Source organism: Brachyhypopomus gauderio, chromosome 7 (genome assembly GCF_052324685.1).
Source record: "Brachyhypopomus gauderio isolate BG-103 chromosome 7, BGAUD_0.2, whole genome shotgun sequence".
Taxonomy (NCBI): Eukaryota; Metazoa; Chordata; class Actinopteri; order Gymnotiformes; family Hypopomidae; genus Brachyhypopomus; species Brachyhypopomus gauderio.
The window spans coordinates 13,427,288-13,447,880 of record NC_135217.1 but is presented as its reverse complement, the minus strand read 5'-3'; the positions used below and the strand labels follow the sequence as shown (position 1 = coordinate 13,447,880).

At 41.6% G+C, this 20,593-nt stretch overlaps 2 protein-coding genes across 2 annotated transcripts; both read right to left on the bottom strand.

Moving 5' to 3' along the window:
• Positions 1-1,519: 1,519 nt before the first annotated feature.
• On the bottom strand, positions 1,520-3,962 carry LOC143518966 (tubulin beta-4B chain). The gene is made up of 4 exons (XM_077011917.1): positions 3,606-3,962; positions 3,129-3,237; positions 2,932-3,042; positions 1,520-2,714 (listed from the first exon to the last, which is right to left on the bottom strand). Exons 1-4 carry the CDS (start codon positions 3,660-3,662, stop codon positions 1,654-1,656), a joined length of 1,338 nt encoding a protein of 445 aa, XP_076868032.1. The 5' UTR covers positions 3,663-3,962; the 3' UTR covers positions 1,520-1,653.
• A 5,024-nt stretch (positions 3,963-8,986) lies between these two features.
• glipr2 (GLI pathogenesis-related 2) lies at positions 8,987-19,990 on the bottom strand. Its single transcript, XM_077011916.1, has 17 exons — positions 19,881-19,990; positions 19,405-19,567; positions 17,204-17,224; positions 16,398-16,607; positions 16,151-16,228; positions 14,472-14,654; positions 14,235-14,291; positions 14,006-14,080; positions 13,420-13,632; positions 13,179-13,256; positions 12,133-12,315; positions 11,896-11,952; positions 11,680-11,748; positions 11,413-11,580; positions 10,869-11,081; positions 10,300-10,377; positions 8,987-10,080 (listed from the first exon to the last, which is right to left on the bottom strand). Exons 3-17 carry the CDS (start codon positions 17,208-17,210, stop codon positions 9,923-9,925), a joined length of 1,827 nt encoding a protein of 608 aa, XP_076868031.1. The 5' UTR covers positions 17,211-17,224; positions 19,405-19,567; positions 19,881-19,990; the 3' UTR covers positions 8,987-9,922.
• Between the last annotated feature and the right edge of the window lie 603 nt (positions 19,991-20,593).

Genomic DNA, 20,593 nt, shown 5'->3' with positions numbered 1-20,593 from the left:
TTTTGTATTATTTTAGCACAGCTAATTAAACTCTTTAGCTAATTATAATATCCTTCCTGAACTGATTTAAGTGAGACCAAGCAAAATCAAAAATGTGCAGACAAAGCAGGAGCCTCAGGTGTGCAGGTGTGCTCTCTTGTGCACTATCATTTCTGTCCACAAGAGGGTAGCAAAAGTCTTCACATATTTCAGCTGAACCCACAAGCTTCATTACAAATGTAGACCTGCTGAACAAAGATAATAATTTTGATACCACATATAGATGTTCAAATCTGAACCACTGTTCAATTATTCTTTTTTTTTTTACCATTCATAGGATTCTTTACATTCCTGGCACACTTTGGGCCCATTAGTACCAATTGAGCATCGTGTCAATGCCACAGCCTACCTGAGTATTGTTGCTGACTATGTTCATCCCTTTATGACCACTGTGTACCCATCTTCTGATGGCTACCTCCAGCAGGATAATGCACCATGTCATAATAGCGCAATAGCAGGATAGCGCAAATAATCTCAGACTGGTTTCTTGAACACGACAATGAGTTCACTGTACTCTAATGGCCTCCACAGTCACCAGATTTCAATCCAATAGAGCACCTTTGGGATGTGGTGGAACGGGAGATTTGCATCATGGTTGTACAGCCAACAAATCTGCAGCAGCTGCATGATGCTATCATGTCATAGCATGATACTATAATTCTACTATAATTCTGTCAAATGCGCACTACATAACATTTTGGTAACAAATTACATTGAATGTGTATATCTTAAGACAGTTAAGACAGTGTGTAAGAGAGTACTGTATGTGTGATTCCCATCTGTGTACTCTACAGCTGTGGCACGCTGTGCTCGTCTTCGTATCTTCGCTGCTGGGACAAAGCTGGCTCCTCCTCCTCTTGTCCTCTCTGGGTTCAGGAAGGGTAGCAGGTAATGGGAGGAGTGGCCTGAGGCACCTTATACTGTTCAGTTCTCCCTCACACCTCGTGCTCATATTACTACTCCAAGTGCTGAGCTACACAGGCTCCCTGAGCATGTACATGAAGCTTGTTTGTGGTGTGGCTCCCTGTTTATATATGACCCAATGAAGTCTTCCACACCTCCTGCCTCTTTATGCTGTGCTCTCATTTTACAGCTGCCTTCATTTCAAACCCAAACCTATTGAAAAGAGCTTTTTGTAGAATACTTCAAATTATGGAAGGCTGACCCCATTAGTTCCCATCTTTAGTTTAGCCTTCATGGATATTGGATAGTTTTGTACAGTTTCAACTGTTAGTTGAAGAGCATAAGCCATATTTATAATAAGCCATGAGACACACAAACACTTAAATTTGGGAAATTTAAATAGTTTTCAGAAGATCAGGACTGTCCAGATTAGAGTTTGGATGTTCATCTCAGATTGTCAGAATGTTCAACGCTAGTGCCATAAAACCCCATTTCCTGGATACAAGGGAATTAATTATATGCAGATCAAAGACATTTACACAATGGATTGTGCTGCAAATTCAAATTCAAGAGCCAATGCTATCAAAGATGGATTTTTAATAGAAATTTATGAAGTCCAAAGATTGAACATACAAGAACTTTAAATGCAAACATTGAAAAGAACAAAAAATATGAAACCATGAAGGGCATATTTGAATAGAGGGTAGAGCTTTATGCCAGCTCCTCCTCTGCCTCTTCCTCAAACTCCCCCTCCTCTTCGGCTGTGGCGTCCTGGTACTGCTGGTACTCCGACACCAGGTCGTTCATGTTGCTCTCAGCCTCAGTGAACTCCATCTCGTCCATGCCCTCGCCCGTGTACCAGTGGAGGAAGGCCTTGCGGCGGAACATGGCGGTGAACTGCTCGGAGATGCGTTTGAACAGCTCCTGGATTGCCGTGCTGTTGCCGATGAACGTGGCGGCCATCTTGAGGCCGCGGGGCGGGATGTCGCAGACTGCCGTCTTGACGTTGTTGGGGATCCACTCCACGAAGTAGCTGCTGTTCTTGTTCTGCACGTTCAGCATCTGCTCATCGACCTCCTTCATGGACATGCGGCCGCGGAAGACGGCGGCTACGGTGAGGTAGCGGCCATGACGTGGGTCACAGGCCGCCATCATGTTCTTGGCATCGAACATCTGCTGGGTGAGCTCGGGAACTGTCAGGGCACGGTACTGCTGGCTCCCCCTGCTGGTGAGTGGAGCAAAGCCCGGCATGAAGAAGTGCAGCCGCGGGAAGGGCACCATGTTGACTGCTAGTTTGCGCAGGTCGGCGTTGAGCTGGCCCGGGAAGCGCAGACAAGTGGTCACGCCGCTCATGGTGGCAGACACGAGGTGGTTGAGATCGCCGTACGTGGGCGTGGTTAGCTTGAGCGTGCGGAAGCAGATGTCGTAGAGCGCCTCGTTGTCGATGCAGTACGTCTCGTCCGTGTTCTCCACCAGCTGGTGGACGGACAGGGTGGCGTTGTAGGGCTCCACCACGGTGTCTGAGACTTTGGGGGATGGCACCACACTGAAGGTGTTCATGATGCGATCCGGATACTCCTCGCGGATCTTGCTGATGAGCAAGGTGCCCATGCCAGACCCAGTGCCTCCGCCCAGCGAGTGGGTCAGCTGGAAACCCTGCAGGCAGTCACAGCTCTCCGCCTCCTTACGCACCACATCCAGCACAGAGTCCACCAGCTCAGCACCCTCCGTGTAATGGCCCTTGGCCCAGTTGTTTCCTGCCCCACTCTGACCTATTGCAAGAAATGTCTAGCTTAGGTTACCATGAAAACAGGTTTCTATAAAAGGCCTAGAGCGCAATGATTATTCGTAAGCCATTAACCTTACTGATGAACAGAAACCAAAATGTCCTGACGGGAACCCAGTTAACATTAGCAACATATTAGTTATAAGTATAGACAACTGCAATACAAATACAAGATTAGGTATTACATTTCTAATAATACCCACCAAAGACAAAGTTGTCAGGTCTGAACACTTGACCAAATGGACCGGACCTGACGGAGTCCATAGTTCCAGGTTCCAGATCCACGAGCACAGCGCGAGGCACATATTTACCACCTGTGGCATCACAAAATATTACCAGCTGACTAAAAAGTTAAAATACAAGTGATGAACGTGATGCCATTGTTTAAGTGTCAAGTTACCGGTTGCTTCGTTATAGTAAACGTTAATCCGCTCCAACTGTAAGTCGCTGTCACCGTGGTAGGTGCCGGTGGGGTCGATTCCGTGCTCGTCGCTGATCACCTCCCAAAACTAACAGTAGTTTTAGGACAAGAAAAGGTTAACAGCAATGATATCATGTTTACTTCATCTCACCAGAATCATTAAGCAGTTCAGATTTTATTATAAATACACTTTATTAGTTATACGAGCAGAAAAATACGTGGACATCACAGGAACTACATTACAAATACCTGTAATGCCTATTTAACCAACCCAGACAAAAAAAGCACAACAAAACTAGCCTGTCTAGCTAATCATCAAGCCAGCCGCTTCTTAGCGTTACCGAGTGTAACGACAGACCGAGGCGGACGTGCAGCGTTTCCCTCCTACACAGCGGGAGTAACACCGCGTAGCGGTACCGAGGTCACTCTAATGTGCTGTGTGAGTTTCAAACTTACTTTGGCACCAATTTGGTTCCCACACTGACCAGCTTGCAGGTGAACAATCTCCCTCATTGTGAAACGCCTAGTACACAGAAAAGCTTAAGGCAAATGTACTTGAAAAGCCTCGCGTCCCCCTTTACCGCCAGCAAAACTCAGATACCCAACAAGTGTTACGGAAACTTATATACGAGGTGACAGAGACTGAATGGTCGGAGGAAACGTCAGTTATTATTTAGCTCATTTTCATTGGTGCAGCAAAGATGGCTGTTGATGTCGCGGGTTTTGGTTGGCTAAAAAAGATTGTATTCTGTTACCAATGGTAACAGTCGCCGCTTGCTTAGATACGCTTTGTATTCCGGTAATGGCGCAAGATCATAAACCTTTTCTAACAGCAATTATCCTTGATGTCAGGCTGTGCTCGGATAGTATATTTACTCAGATAGGCTTAGATGTTGCTAGGCAATAGCGAGGGCACGGCATGCTGGGACTTGTTCACAATATTGTAGGTTTTGATGCAGAAATACCTTCTATATACTTTACACGTTTCCCAATGAGAAACACCGACCTATTAACTCCAGTGAAAATATAAATCTCAAACATACACATCATAAATTTGTTTCCTTTAAAGTATCCAGGATTTAATCTGAGGTTAAGTTAAAATTTAATGTCAGACATACACTAACAGCAGGGGTTTACCTCCAAACACCAACTAACATCATTGCCCTAATGGATGACTTGGACCTAAAACATAGGTTAACTGACCCTCGAGTTCATTTTGCATCATAAACATTATATCACACACATCACATACAAAATATTTTTGAAAAACTTAGTGGCCTATTAGTGGTTTAATTTCAGCCTTCATTATCACAAAGTTTTTAGCTGAAAGAATCATGAAATGGCCTCAGAAACAAAGAATAAATTAGCAGTTAGCTAATTTAGCAGCTTGAGCATTCCCAGCAGGCATTTCAACGTTGAATCGACGTTGAATCAACGTTGAAAGTTATGGTTGAATCAACGTTGGATTTTGTGTCGATTTTGAAAGGTGAATCAACGTTGATATGCCAACGTCGTTTCAACGTCATAAATTCAACCTTGAATAAACCATAAAATTCACGTTCATGATGCTCAAAATTGCATGGGAGAGAGGAAAAAAACAACTGTATGCCATAATGAAAAAAGAACAATTTTATTTTTTTTTATTCTCTCATTTTACTCGGAGTACCACCACACAACCTCAGTCATGGCCTCAAGTCTGGGACTCGAACCCACGACCCTTCGGTCTCAAGACCAATTCCCTAACCGCCAGGCCACGACCACCCTGCCCTACTCTCTTTAAACCTGTTGATTTGTCATTGCGAAGTTTTGTTTCTGCCTCAAAACATTTAAAACTGTTTCATTGCCTGATGTTGTCTTCCTGGTTAATACCTGCCTGTTTGTGACGACGTTTTTGGACGAATTAATAAATTTTTAAAAATTATATTATTATTATTATTATTACTACTACTACTACTACTACTACTACTACTACTAATAATAATTAATACCTCTTTCAAAACCCTCAGCCAATGCCAAAGTGTTGTTTATACTTTTTTATTGTATGTGTTTTTTTAACTTGAAATGGTAATACAAAGGCAGGTTGAAGATATTACGTTGATTCACCGTTAATAGTTCAACGTTTGCGCAACCATTTAATGTTAAACGTTGACTCACCGTTAATAGTTCAACGTCTGCGCAACCATTTAACATTAAACGTTGAATCAACGTTGTTTCAACGTTGAAACAACAACAGACAATATTTCAACTATATTTCAACCACATTTCAACGTTGAAGGTCGGTCGTGTGCCAGCTGGGTTAATTTAACATACATACAATGGCTATACAATGCCAAAATAAAAATGAAAACGGTCCAGTTCTGATATTTTGAACTTTTATTTAATTAAGCTTTGTCAACTTTTGAAACCAAATATTCAATTTGTTGACTCTGAAATAATAAATTATCTGTAGGTAGCAAAATCTGTAATTTGATATTAGGCCTATATCTAAAGGTTATATCCAGTGTAGATATCATTTGATATCCAGCTGTTAAGAGCTAATGTTCACATGATGAGAACTGCTGTATAAAACATTACACATATCAAACATAGTACACGTGGCTAACTAAGTGCTGACCCAGGTTATGATTAGCTCCACCGCTGTTAGCCTGGGTGCTGGTGATTCATGCACATAAGTATAATTCAGGTATCATTCACATAAGTAGACATGTGCATGGCCAGCTGAGAGAGTGGATCATTTTGCTCTTAGAGTTATTATCAGAAGCCCTGAGAGGACCCTCAATAGAACTTGATGATGTTTTTGTTGTACAGTAAGTGCTAATACATGAAAAAATGTTTGAATCTCATGCTATTGGGGCTACTGGGGAATATTGGAGCTTTTTCACTATTATATAAAACTATTACTCAACCCATTATTAAATACTGTAGAAATGTTTAGTTCAAATTGTAAGAGATTGTTGCAATAAGTGTACTATACAAATATCGCATGCTTTCCCAACGTCTTTTCATCTCAGCTCAGCGATGCGAGCTCTGCTAGCCCTTGAGTGTGCTTCTGCTAATGAATATGCACGCCCCTGCTTGTGTACTGCGCTGTTAGCGTCGGGTGCGTCGGGTGTCGCCACAGCGCACGTGTGTTGCGAGGTTGCCATTCATTATTCATACGAGGTGATGGGTTGCGTGAAGCAGGACCGGATGGGGTGCTGTGCACACAGGCAGGTGTGAGCTGATCTTACACAAAGCAGGACTAGATTAGGGGCTGCGAAAATGCATTATTTACCACAGCAGGAGAGTTTAATGACAATAAAACATGCTGACCCGCTTGCAACCACAGTAAAGTGGGAAATAGAGTATGCAAACGAGGATGCATTTATTTCTTAAGCAATTAAGGAATACTTAAGAAATTTATGTAATTATTGGTTTCTGGTCCTCAGGTTTAATCAGTTAGTTATACATTGCTCTCATCACTTAATATGGTTTAACATGACCCTCTAAAAATAAGTATGTTGAGCAAGTTTGCACCACCAGAGGGATCATGTTCTCCACATTTAAGTGGAGCAGAAATTATTTAATTATTTGTGGGCAAAATATTAGCTACAATTACATAATCCAGTATGTGGATGCAGGATCCTTAGAGCTAGATCACTGGAGATTCCTTTAGCATATGAAAGGTCTGAACTTGAAAGCTTCTGTGTGAATGTGTGTGTGTGTGTGTGTGTGTGTGTGTGTGTGTGTGTGTGTGTGTGAGTGTGTGTGTGTGTGTGTGTGTGTCAGAGAGAGAGAGAGAGAGAGAGAGAGAGAGAGAAGGAGAGAGACACACACAGAGACAGAGAGTGAGAGAAGGAGAGAGAGTGAGTGAGAGTAAGTAATGTTAAATAGTTAATGTACTGCAGTGCATTGCCTTACATAAAACTACACCCATCCTGTCTAAATACACACCACCACCTCCTCCACTGAATGTGTAAGTCCTTGGATTAGTAAAGTAGGGGATTTGAAGCTAACTGCACTGCATTATTCAGCTCATCACTGTGGATGGTCATGCCAACCACATATAGTGCCGCTTGAAAGTTTATGAACTGACCAAACATGGTTACTGTTTTCTAAAAACAAGTTTTTAAATTGTGAAACAGACATCTAAATCTCAGTTTGTAAAGCAGACCTTCCAAATAACGGACACACAAAAAGATATATTTCATTATTTGTTTAACAAAAGTAATTTTGTTCTGCATGGTATTGTATTATTAGACTCGTTTTGTTTAAGCCTTGTTTGTTCCTAATCTTTGACATTGGCATTACAGTAGCCTGTGGCACCTCTTTTTGCAGCTCTTACTTCTACAAAACATCTTCTGCAACTCCAAATGACTGTCTCACATCTCACATAAAATAAGAGTACATCATGAGTAATCATAAGTAATCATGGTATCAAGAGTAGTCACGGTAAAACAAAAGAAAATCTAAACTACTCAAGTTTACAAACTTTCAAGAAGTACTATAGGTTCATCATCACACATTACTTTTTTCATTGATTATAATACCATATCATCATTTTTAATAACTCATCATTAATATATCATTAATATTGTGTATTATGCACCATCTACCTGACCCTGTGCTGAGCCGCTTCTTGGCCAAGGCGGCTGGATATAGCCTGACTGTGTTTTCATTGACAGGCTGTTACTGGTGAGCCCCAGGAGGAAAGTTAACCCGGCTGGAACAAAATCCCCTTCCACCACAGAGGCAAACAAAACAGCTCTATAGAAACGGCTACTGCCAAAGCTGAGGCCCACAGGGACTCATGGAAGAGAGTGGGAACACACATCACCACAAGGTGCACTTGGTTAAAGCTGATGGGCTCCATGATTTCTGATTCAATTTGAGGCTTTAAATTAAAAGACGATCTTGACTTCAGATATCGAAAATCAATTATACATTTTCAAAGGAGAATCATGTTTGTATTATGTTTGTTGAATGTGTTGTCATAAAAAAAATTGACATACAACAATTTTATGAGCCATGATCCGCCTTCAAAGTCACTTTTCAAGAAAAATGAATCTTTCAACTTGTATAGCGCCTTTCTAGAAACCCAAGGTCCCAAGAAAAAGAAATAAATACACCACCTCCACCCAATCGGAAGCTACCACAGCAGACAAGTCTGACTTTGTGAGCAGGACAATAGGCGGCAAGATGAAGACACCTGATGGCTTTGCTTTATATTCAACAGGGCAGTGTCAGAATGTCCTGGGTGTATAGCTGTGTGGGTGTTAGAGGTGCCAGGGACTATGTGTGTGTGTGTGTGTGTGTGTGTGTGTGTGTGTGTGTGTGTATGTGTGAGAACAGTAAATGTGGTTTCTATTCATTACTTTTGCATTTCCCCCCTTCTTTCTATTGATCTTTCTTAGTCTGTTTATATATGAAAACATGGTCTGTAAAGCTGATGCAGATGAAATAAAACATAAAATGACATTGCTAGCAATGCGGCAACAAATCGGCATGTACATGAAAGAACACTGTATGGACTTCTCTTTCTTCATAAAAAACAAACAATATTGAAAAAATTTGTTGAATTTATATTCCTATGAGTTTAATTCTATACAGCAAGGTGACATCCTGTTGCACTTTTGTCATGGTTCGACACAATTTTAACTGTGGTATACAATATATTTCTACACCAGTGACATTCTCAGATGTGATACATTTGGTCTGTTTACTGTCAAAGGTGAGCATTCAAAACAGTAGCATGGAGAACATCAAATGACCATCTCATATTTCTCTGTTGGAATGACAATGAACTTGATGGGCCATATAACCTGACACCATTCTGGTTTGGCGTTCCTACTCAACCGTTCTCTTTTTTTTTTTGTGGGGGGGGGGTTGGGGTGTGCATGAGTTTGCATTTTTATATTCAACTTGAGAAGGAGGACGTTTTTCCATGGTTATGGAGGAATAATCCTACTACCATGATGTTCATTGCACTTTTTGGTTGCATGCTTACATGGTTGTGCATACGCAAGTTAAATCTGTATTGTTTTATCTGATTATTGTCTTTTTCAGCATTTGATGTTCATTTGATTTATTTTTCAGGACAAAATTGAACATTTTGACCTAATAACCCTATATGTGGTTACTGACATAAATCAACTAATCAAAAAGGAAGCAGTCATGGAAGTATGTCACTTCCAGAGCACAGTGGGTATCACGCTGAATAGTGCACATTTAATTGTGCTCACCAACAAGCCCCAACGTCAGCAGACTGCAAAAGCAATATTGTCACCCTGAACATTTATGTAATGCCTGTGGACCTCTGATAGCTCTGGTAGAATGGCGCCATCTGCTGATCTGTTAGAGAAAATATTCAGCACTTGTCCATGTCACACATGTCACACACAGCACAGATAATCTCTCTTACAGTCCTGCCACAAGTAGGATTCACCTCAAACATTTAACATTTACAATGCAAAAAACCTTATTTATTCCACAAATTCCTTACTGAGCATTTGGATACTGACTTCCAATCAAGGTGCTCATGATGTGTTCACCAGCGGTTTGTTTATGTTTGCTTCATGCACAGTTGCATAGCATTTACCAGATGCACATGATTACACAATAGCTCCTATCACTATTTAATATAATAGTTAATAATCACTATTTATAATAACAGTCCCCTTTCCACAGTGATTCTTATTGATTCACATGCCTAAATACAATCTAAATCTAAATACAAAAGTAAGGTGCTCCTGCGATCCCCCAGCAAAGGTGCCTGAGGCTCTGGGGTGTCCACATCAACATGCAGGTTTCACGTTGTCCTGAAAGTAGGCACGGTTACTGATGTTTCCAGCAGGCTCATAAAATACCACGGTGATGAACATGCCCTTCCCATCTGTTGCCAAGCCGACGCCAGCGCGCTCTGTAGACTTCCATACCATCTGAGTAAAGTTACCTTACAGTTTCACACAAAGAGAATTGTTATGAGAATCTAGGACTATTTTGATATATTTAGACATATTTTGGGAATGCATGAATAAAACAATAAAATATTATTTGAGTTCATAGAGGGGTCAAGTGTTAATTTAACAGATGTTTTACACACAGTGTTTAATTGCTAATTAACAGGTTAAATTGGAGGTTGTGAGCTAATGAATGAATCTGCACATCATACCAGCTTCACTCTGAAAGCCAGGTGTAGAGAAATTGTACTTTTTACTTTCATTGTACCATGACTCAGCAACTTCATCAGCTACAGGAAAGTAAAAGGAAAAACATACAAAATAATCATATATAAATATAAATGAATGTATAAATAAATGAGCACTCACATAATTACAGGTTAAACACAGCATATAGTTTCTGTATTAGAGAAAGATAACAAATGACTTTGAATCCAAATCTAGATTTTTTAAATTATAGGGAGTAGACTAATATGAAACAGTTAGGGAGAGTTACAGCACTGAGGGTGCAGGTACAACACATTTTTCAACCTCCCTTTCATAAAAGACCCAGACTTGATGAGAAAGTGTTTAATCAGCTACTGTTCAGTTATCCGTTCAGTAATCTGTTATCTGTTCATTACTCAACATCCTGTGATCTATGTGGAGATTTCATAATTTGCTTTGGTTTGTTTGATAAAAGGTTAAACTCAGAGGAATCTGAACTTCTGTGATATGTTTCTCCACTGGTTTATCCTTTTCAATTTGTTCACTTATATTTATTAAGTGTTATAAAATTTACCACTGGGTGCTTCCAGAGTGGACATCCATTTGTATGACATGCTTTCTCCATGGCCTCTCTGGCTGTTCTTCAGGGTCTTAGTGCTCACCAGGTGAGCTGCCCATTCCTGTGCCTCTTTAGAGAGGGCGGGGCATAGTGTCACAGGCTGCACCCCATGTCGCTGCCGGTAACGGTTCAGTACTGCCAGCAGTTGATTGCGGAACTGAACCAAATCTACATATGATAGAGAAAAACAGACAGACAGAGACCCCATTTCCAATTTATTTATAAAGAACAGAAGCATTCAATACAATAATAGAAGAAAATATTATATAAATATTTTAAATATTTATAAGCATCTAGCATATATTCATCTAATAAACAATATCGTTGTATGTAAAAAGTGAGATGATTAGTTGAGAATTCATCGAGGACAGTTATTTAAATTTAGTCAGGTGCATTGAGATTCTTAATTCTTAATGATGTTCTTAATTCAATTGAACACTGTATGACAATTATGACATAGACCTCAGTCAAAGTAACCTCAGACAAAATGCTTATGTACCAGTGATGGTTGACTTTCCGTCTGCCATGGACCTTGGGGATGGAACATTCCTCTCAAAGCCAAAGTTGCTAAAATGGCCTGATGTTACAGTTCGGCTCACCACAGTGGTCGAAGACCCACCTCCCCCTGTCTCCTTAGTTTCCCTCCATACCATCTGAGTCACCTGGCCTGGAGAAGCAGACAGAAACTACTGTATGCAGCTGTGCGGAGATGTTTCAGGAATTACACTTGAGAAGATCTTCTGGGAATTCAGATTGCGAGGTTTACCAGCTTCAGAGCTGGGTCCAGGTTTCATGGGGTGGAATCCCTTGATTTCACTGAACCAGCTGTCCTTAGCTTAAAACACCCCACCCCCCCAAAAAAGATAAATAAATACACACAACACACAAAATCATTACTTTACTATTACTGCTTCATGTCTTTACTTCATAAGGGGTCCTATAAGAAGGACAGAGTTTAACGATGGAACAGAATTTCACTTGCCAGCTGGTTTTGGGGGCTGAATATTTCCACTAGCTGTTCCAGCTCCACCCACTGGACCTATCAAACAGAGCATCTTAATTATATCCAAAACTAGAAAACATACAGATTATAAAATCATACAGTTGTATTATGACCAGGAAGAATTGTCTCACAGCCTCAATTTGTGAGTAGTATATTGTCATGAAAGTCATGAAATAGCACTTGGTCTACCTAACATGAACAGAAGGGCTGACATACGTGTAGGGGTCGGTTTTGTGTCTGCAGCAGAGCCTGATGGTAGGACGTTCTTCTCAAAGTAGCCGGGGTTGCTGATGTTGCCCGCTGGGAGGTACTGGCCCACCACAAATGTCATAGTCCCATTTGTGGCCACACCAACCCCCAGCTCCCTGGTGTCCTTCCAGACCACCTGGGTGAAGTGGCCTGGAGATACAGGCAGACATGGACTTTAGTGTTTAGAAACTCCAAACGTCTCTAAACCATGACGTCATTTGATGGACTGATTTTTTTATCTTCATTATAAGATGTTATGACATCTTATGAAAAAATAGTCAAATCAAGTCAAGACAGAGACTGCATGTCTTTTCTTGTCTGGGTAACATATGCTCTTGTATTGTCTAGGTAACTTTCAAAAATTTTTTTTTTCCTTTGTGATGGTCACTATGCCAGATTAGGTAATCTCAGTGACATAAGTTCTTGCCATGGTCTGGAGACACAACACATTGCATCATCAGTTTGTGGGTCATAGGGGAGGAGGATCAAGAAGTGCTTAACACTGTTTTACGTTCAGAAAAGAAAAAGAAAACAAAAGAAAAAAATGCACCCATTCCTGGTGGTCACAAAGAGGCCTGTATGAGTTCTGGTAAATGTTTAAATACCCCAAGCTTGAATAATCACTAATTGAAATTAACAGGAACTGCAGCATCCCTTGTTCTCTTCACCATGTCTACATGTTTTGGGTGACAGAGAGCTCTCATCCTATTGGTCGACACCAACAAATATGTCATAAAGGTTGCCAGATTAGACAGGAATTATAAAAAAAATTAAACATGCAAGATTTCATTGAGGTGTTGTTGGGTGTCAGATATGTCACATCGCTGTTTTTATGACCTGTTCCTCAATCCTGACCTAATCAGACTTGATGCTGGAGTTTTTTTTTTAGCTACAACAAAATCATTAAAAAATCAGGTTGAATTTGTGTAATCCAACCCCAGCATGAAACCAGCACTGGTGTTACCATCCCTTCTGTAAACTTTTAGTCTGAGGAGTTTAGTGTGAATGTTCACCTGTGCCAGAGGTGAATCCCGGTCTGTTGAAGCGATAGTCCTTGATTTCACTGTACCAGCTGTCCACTGCCTCATGGCCTGAACAAGAACCACAGCGTCCAGTAACACAACACACACAAACATTACATTACGGTAGGAGGGAGTGTGAAAGGGAAAGTAGCTGCTTTGTGACAAGAACTGTTGTAAAAAGTGTTATATAAATATATTTTGATTTGAATTTTTAAAATTTGCTTTGACTTGCCTGTAAGCTTTTTGGGCACTGAACTGGAGCTGTAGTAGACGTTCTCTCCGTAGCTGCCGTCGCTGTGTTTGAGGGTTCTGATAGAGAGCAGGTGCTCAGCCCACGACTGTGCAGAGCGACACAGTGTCTGGTTCATAGTGAGCGGTGGGGCCCCGTGCTGGCTGCGGTACGTGTTGTGCGTCTGCAGGAACTCTGCCTCAAAGCTCTTGTCTGGTTGATAGAAAAATGAAAGCGTGAGTGATCTTAGACACAAACTAACAGGTGCAGAGCAAGAGAGGGCCAGTCCGGTCCGATGGGGCCAGTAGGGGCCAGCGCTTAAAAAGGGTGTGGAACACCTCCCATGGCAGGAATTGATAACAAAGAATCTGTTTGGTTGCAGGTCCAGAGTTTCCAGTTAACAAAGTGTGTCTCTCACTACTATGACTTTTCTTTATTTTCTCCTCCCAGACATACAGTAATCCCAGTAGAGAAGGGGCCATTGCAGGTGCTGTGGTTTCTACCTTTACATTGAAAAATGTGAAAAATGTGTGGCAGTTGTAAAACAAAGGACAGAGTTTTACGATGGTAAAAAGGTTTCACTTGCCAGTTGATTTCTGGGGCTGAGTTGAGCCAATATCTCCACTGGGTCTGGGTTTCAAGGGGGAGAACCAGCTGTCCTTACCTTAAAAAGATCCCACCCCCCCAAAAAAACCCAAAAACGAAACATACACACAACACACAAAACCATTACTTTACTATTACTGCTTCATGTCTTTACTTCATAAGGGGTCCTATAAGAAGGACAGAGTTTAACGATGGAACAGAATTTCACTTGCCAGCTGGTTTTGGGGGCTGAATATTTCCACTAGCTGTTCCAGCTCCACCCACTGGACCTATCAAACAGAGCATCTTAATTATATCCAAAACTAGAAAACATACAGATTATAAAATCATACAGTTGTATTATGACCAGGAAGAATTGTCTCACAGCCTCAATTTGTGAGTAGTATATTGTCATGAAAGTCATGAAATAGCACTTGGTCTACCTAACGTGAACAGAAGGGCTGACATACGTGTAGGGGTCGGTTTTGTGTCTGCAGCAGAGCCTGATGGTAGGACGTTCTTCTCAAAGTAGCCGGGGTTGCTGATGTTGCCCGCTGGGAGGTACTGGCCCACCACAAAGGTCATAGTCCCATTTGTGGCCACACCAACCCCCAGCTCCCTGGTGTCCTTCCAGACCACCTGGGTGAAGTGGCCTGGAGATGCAGGCAGACACGGACTTTAGTGTGTAGAGACTCCAAAGGTCTCTGAACCATGACGTCATTTGACGGACTGATTTTATCTTCACTATGTGATGTTATGACATATTACAAAAAGGCTACTTCTGTCTTTTTTGGGCCACTGTGGCCTTTAAGTGCTTTACGCTGGGAATAGAATAATGATGTTTTTGTCTCGTATGGTCACTATGCCTGGTTAAGCAATCATAGAGGCATAAATTCTTGTCATGTCTTGGTCGGGAGACTGGCAACACAACACATTTGATGTTGACCAAACATCTTTCACGATCTTTTGCAAGTTTGTGGATCATAGGGCAGGAGGGTGTGATACCGGTGGTTTTGTGTTCAGAAAAGAAAAAGAAAAGAAAGAAAAAAATTATTATGCACCCATTCCTGGGTGTCATGAAGAGGACAGTATGTGCTCTCTATCCTTCAAAGAGAACTTCAGATAACAAATCTTTTAACATGACATGAACATAGCAGGGTTTGCTGAGCATAAATAGGTCTCACGGAGGAAAAACAATTATAGGGTTTTGTCAGTTGTGTACTGACAAATGAAGACACAAAGATATGTTTTAAAATGCAATGTTTTCATAATCACTATAATCGAAATAAGCAGGAACAGGAGCATTCCTTCTTCACTTCAACATGGTTACATGTTTTGAGTGCCTGAGACCTCTCATCCTATTGGTCAGCAACAAGTAACGTGTCATAAGGTTTGACAGATTAGGCAGGAATTACAAAAATTCCAACATACAAAATTACATCAGCGTGTGATTGGGTATCTGAGATGCACATCCCTCTTTTTTTGTTTTTTAACTGTTCCTCATTCCTGACATTCATAATCAGGCTAAAGACTAGAATGTTTATGGCTACATCAAAATCTTGTTAAAATCAGTGCGATGAAGGCTGAATAAAGAACAACAAATGGCACCGGTGGAAAAAAGATGAACAAAGTGCTGCCATTACCAGTGGCGGAAAACAACCCAAAAAACGTTGGTCACACATGGTGTCAGAAGGAGGATGGCAGTGAGGCCATTGGGGAGCGTGCTCTATGAACCCACCCCTCTGTGGGGGGTGTGAAGCCCTGTGTGAAGACCCATGATGAGGGGCATGGGCGTGGCCCTGATGGAAAAAGAGCAGTTTTGCATGGATGGACACATAACAAGTGTCAGAGGCAGGGTTGCTCCCCGGAGGTGAAGGCAGCATGATGGATGGAGACCGTCACTCTCTCAAGGGGAGGATGGTGTGATGGAGACCTTCACTTAGGATGGGTAAATGGGTGCTGTGGTTATTATACCGGAAAGATGGCTCTTTGGTCCAGTGGTCAAAGCTCCTGTGTAGGCTGGCTGCCTTCAGCCTTTATGTCACAATCTGGTTGAATTTGTGTAATCCAACCCCAGCATGAAACCAGCACTGGTGTTACCATCCCTTCTGTACATTTTTAGTCTGAGGGGCTTAGTGTGAATGTTCACCTGTGCCAGAGGTGAATCCCGGTCTGTTGAAGCGATAGTCCTTGATTTCACTGTACCAGCTGTCCACTGCCTCACGGCCTGAACAAGAACCACAGTGTCCAGTAACACAACACACACACAAACATGCATTAAATTATGGTAGGAGGGAGTGTGAAAGAAAAAGTAGCTGCTTTGTGACAAGAACTGTTGTAAAAAGTGTTATATAAATACATTTTGATTTGAATTTTTTTTATTTGCTTTGACTTGCCTGTAAGCTTTTTGGGCACTGAACTGTAGCTGTAGTAGACGTTCTCTCCGTAGCTGCCGTCGCTGTGTTTGAGGGTTCTGATAGAGAGCAGGTGCTCGGCCCACGACTGTGCAGAGCGACACAGTGTCTGGTTCATAGTGAGGGGTGGGGCCCCGTGCTGGCTGCGGTACGTGTTGTGCGTCTGCAGGAACTCTGCCTCAAAGCTCTTGTCTGGTTGACAGAAAAATGAAAGACTGAGTGATCTTAGACTCAAACAAACAGGTGCAGAGCAAGAGAGGGCCAGTCCGGTCCGATGGGGGCCAGTAGGGGCCAGCGCTTTAAAAAGGGTGTGGAACACCTCCCATGGCAGGAATTGATAACAAAGAAGTCTGTTTGGTTGCAGGTCCAGTTTCCAGATAACAAAGTGTGTCTCTCACTACTATGACTTTTCTTTATTTTCTCTTCTCAGACATACAGGAATCCCAGTAGAGAAGGATCAATAATAGGTGTTGTGGTTTCTACCTTTACATTGAAATTTTTGAAAAATGTGTGGCAGTTGTAAAACAAAGGACAGAAATTACAGTTAAAATCCCAGAGAAAAGCCACTTTGCAATGTTGTGTATAGCGCTATCACAGCTGGAAACTCTGCACCAAGTTTACGTAAATCTAGAAAGGTGGTTACTTGTCTAGCATGAGTTGAAATATTAATAAGACATTTATGAAAAGAGTACCAATAATAAATACTAGAGGAAAAATAAAGCCGCACTAGATCAAACTATAAAAGTAGAATAGGAAAGTCGGTGTCCCACGGTGTCTGGTGCCCTCACCTGCCATCCTGGCTGTGCTTTCTGTAACACAGACAAAAACAAAACATGTTATTTGAGCAGATTGTGTAGGAGACTTATGTTTTTGAAGAATAATAAGTCCTTGTCAAGTCTCTAATGTCATCTTCCTCCAGTCTAATGTGTTACACACATGGCTTGTTATGTGTTTAGTATATATTGTGTGTGGTAATCCTGTCTTGTGCTCGTCTTTGTGAGTCTTTAGTGTCTGAGTCGATCTCAGTTTGGTTGTATTTGTGTTTGTATTATTAGTGTATGTTTGCTAAGTGCTACTTGCGCAGCATTGCTAGCTAATAAAGTTGTTTGTATGGATACTTGTCTCCGCATCCTACCAAACCTCGCCTGTGACATACCAAAGGAGATACAAACAAACAAACAAGCCATTTTTAGTTACTATGACACCAAATGGACAAAAACTAATAATTTCAGTATTGCCATTACTGTGAGATGAGAAACAGCACAGACAGGATGTTCAGGCCAAATTGGTAAACCAACAAGTTCAGTGAGCTTGTTGCATCCTGGTCGTTTCGGTCCTCATATTTACTTAGGAAATATAATTACCATAATAACACAAAGTAAGCACAAAGAGTCCACTGCAATTATAATTGCAAATGGAAACCTCAGATAAGCTCAGACACTGGAATCACTCAGACACTGGGCTCACTCCGATACTTGACTCACTCAAACAATGGACTCACTCAGACAATGGACTCACTCAGACACTGGGCTCACTCAGACACTGGTTCACTCAGACACTGGACTCACTCAGATACTGGACTCACTCAGACACTGGACTCACTTAGACACTGGACTCACTCAGACACTGGACTCACTCAGACACTGGGCTCATTTAGACACTGGACTCACTCAGACACTGGACTCACTTAGACACTGGTTCACTCAGACACTGGACTCACTCAGACACTGGACTCACTCAGACACTGGACTCACTTAGACACTGGACTCACTCAGACACTGGGCTCACTCAGACACTGGGCTCACTCAGACACTGGTTCACTCAGACACTGGACTCACTCAGACACTAGGCTCACTCAGACACTGGCTTATGTGTGTGTGTGTGTGTGTGTGTGTGTGTGTGTGTGTGTGTGTGTGTGTGTGTGTGTGTGTGTGTGTGTGTGTGACCTATGAACATCATGACAGTCATACTTAGGATGTAGAACTCAATAACGCATAACCGTATGTTTGGCTTATGGGCAGATTGTATCTTTGAGAAACTATAAGAACTGGCTTTCCAGGCCTACACCAGAGCACCAAGCAGGTGTTGATGAAGCACCACATTGACATTGGGATGGAAGGTTAGCTATTGGGTGAGCTCAGAAGCTCAGAGGGCCCAAAACACTCAATCAGAGGTGTGTTTGCTGCAGCTTCTACAGAGGAAGTGTGATGTGTGAAGACAAAAACAACTACAATAATATTAAGAAATATGAACTAAAGAAAACAAGAGTAATATGAAGTATTATCTGACTGGACACTGGACAGCCAACTTCTGTAACTTTCTTGATCTCAAGAAAGGTCACTAAATGCTTTATCTTAGAGCAGACACACTTAGACTTTGACAGTTGGTCTATATTTGGCATTTTTCAAATTGGAATTGCCATAAGAACAAAGCACACTGAACTTTTACACTAGCAGTCCACGTTGATGTAACAGGAGATGACAGCTAACACTGTTAGACTCTAAGGCTGTGAACTAGTGATGCACTATATGAATGTCCACCTGTGTATATTTCAAATGTGCCTGCACACACAGCCATTAAATATATTTACATGTATGGCAAGACACTGTGCTCCTGTATCATTAACAGGTACTTGGAACTATATTAATAGCAGATAAATGGAGACAGGCTGGGATGTAATCCCACATATTGACATTTGCAAATTTAGAATTAGCATACATGAAACATATTCCTAGCTTTCTATTGTAGTATAGTTATATAACTCATATTGATAGCATTATGGATAGGTGAAAATTGTACTGATGCATTCAAAGTTTCATATGCTGGTCCAATATTAAACTAATTTGTCCTGCTTACCCACATTTTTGGCAACACAGCATGTACATTTAACTTCATATGAATATTCTGCTCATACAAACTGTATTTGCAATGAAATTAAGTGTTTGAAGATTCACACATAGCTCACAGCATCAGTCATATTAATACATACCTGATTGACGTGTATGGAGTGTCACTGTCTTCCTTCCCCTCTGGTTGTCGGTTCCTCTCTGCAGTGCTGTGAAACTGCGTGTCTACAGTCTGATGCTCCGCCCTCTTCCCTGCAGGAACTAGTGTGCTGCAATCTTTGAGTGGCTTGCACCCACGTGCCATGCCTTACACACACACACACACACACACACACACACACACACACACACACACACACACACACACACACACATATATATATATATATATATATATATATATATATATATATATATATATATATATATATATAAATGTACATACACATCCTCACACTCACAGATACACACACACACACACAGAACTGCACATGCGCACACACAATTGCACATCCGTGCGCGCACACAGTTGCAGACAACAGTTGCACATGCACACACACATACAAAAATACACATACACAGCGTTCGCAGGTTTAGTTCATTAACATGCATTAATTACCTGTTAGACGAATGGAGAGAAAAGACACATAGTTTACATGCTGGGACCTGTTCCAGTGGGGAGATTACTCAGCTCTTTACATTCACTACAGATCTAGTGCTGTGTGCTCTACTCACTACTCTACTCACTACTTCTTTTTCTTTTACCTCATGTAGTCTTGTTCCTGTGTGACCCTCAGCTATACATTACGTTTCTAAAACAGCTCAGTTTGGCAGATGTGCTACTGCCACTTTCCAAACCTTAAACAATGTATGTGCTAATGTATGTGCGCATAAACACCTGGGCGGAAAAGCACGAAGGACAGCAAGGCTCGGATGTTTCGGATGTTTAGTGGCACCACCACGGCAGGCGTTACACAACACCCATGGGACAAATCTGAACGTCTCACTGTTGCCGTTTTCCAACCCAGAGAGTTAACCTTGGTGTTAAAATGGCCAGTGGGTGACCATCCTCAACCTCCAGCTTGTTTCTCTCTGGGTGAGTGCATGGGTCTGTAGAGAACGAGAACATGTTTGCACATATCCTGTGACTCACAATCTTTTTCCTTCATTTCCTTAAATTTACCCTAGAGCTAGAACTAGAGCTACCATATTATAAATTACAAGAAACTCCTCGTGTTGGCTAAATTGTTCTTGGTAGAGAATCAGTGGTTTTCATCAGTGGTATCAGTAGTGAAAAGCATTCATGTCCCACTGTGTTCAACAAAAGGTCCA

Bases quoted from the DNA above. Each gene is read 5' to 3' on its own strand.
- LOC143518966 (XM_077011917.1), bottom strand. From the start codon at position 3,662: ATGAGGGAGATTGTTCACCTGCAAGCTGGTCAGTGTGGGAACCAAATT. The intron at 3,043-3,128 runs GTAACTTGACAC...GTGATGCCACAG, and splicing joins TTACTATAACGAAGCAACCG to GTGGTAAATATGTGCCTCGC. The intron at 2,715-2,931 runs GTGGGTATTATT...TTCTTGCAATAG, and splicing joins ACCTGACAACTTTGTCTTTG to GTCAGAGTGGGGCAGGAAAC.
- glipr2 (XM_077011916.1), bottom strand. The intron at 14,292-14,471 runs GTATGTCAGCCC...TCTGTTTGATAG, and splicing joins CACAAAACCGACCCCTACAC to GTCCAGTGGGTGGAGCTGGA. The intron at 14,081-14,234 runs GCAAGTGAAATT...GATCTTTTTAAG, and splicing joins TCAGCCCCCAAAACCAGCTG to GTAAGGACAGCTGGTTCTCC.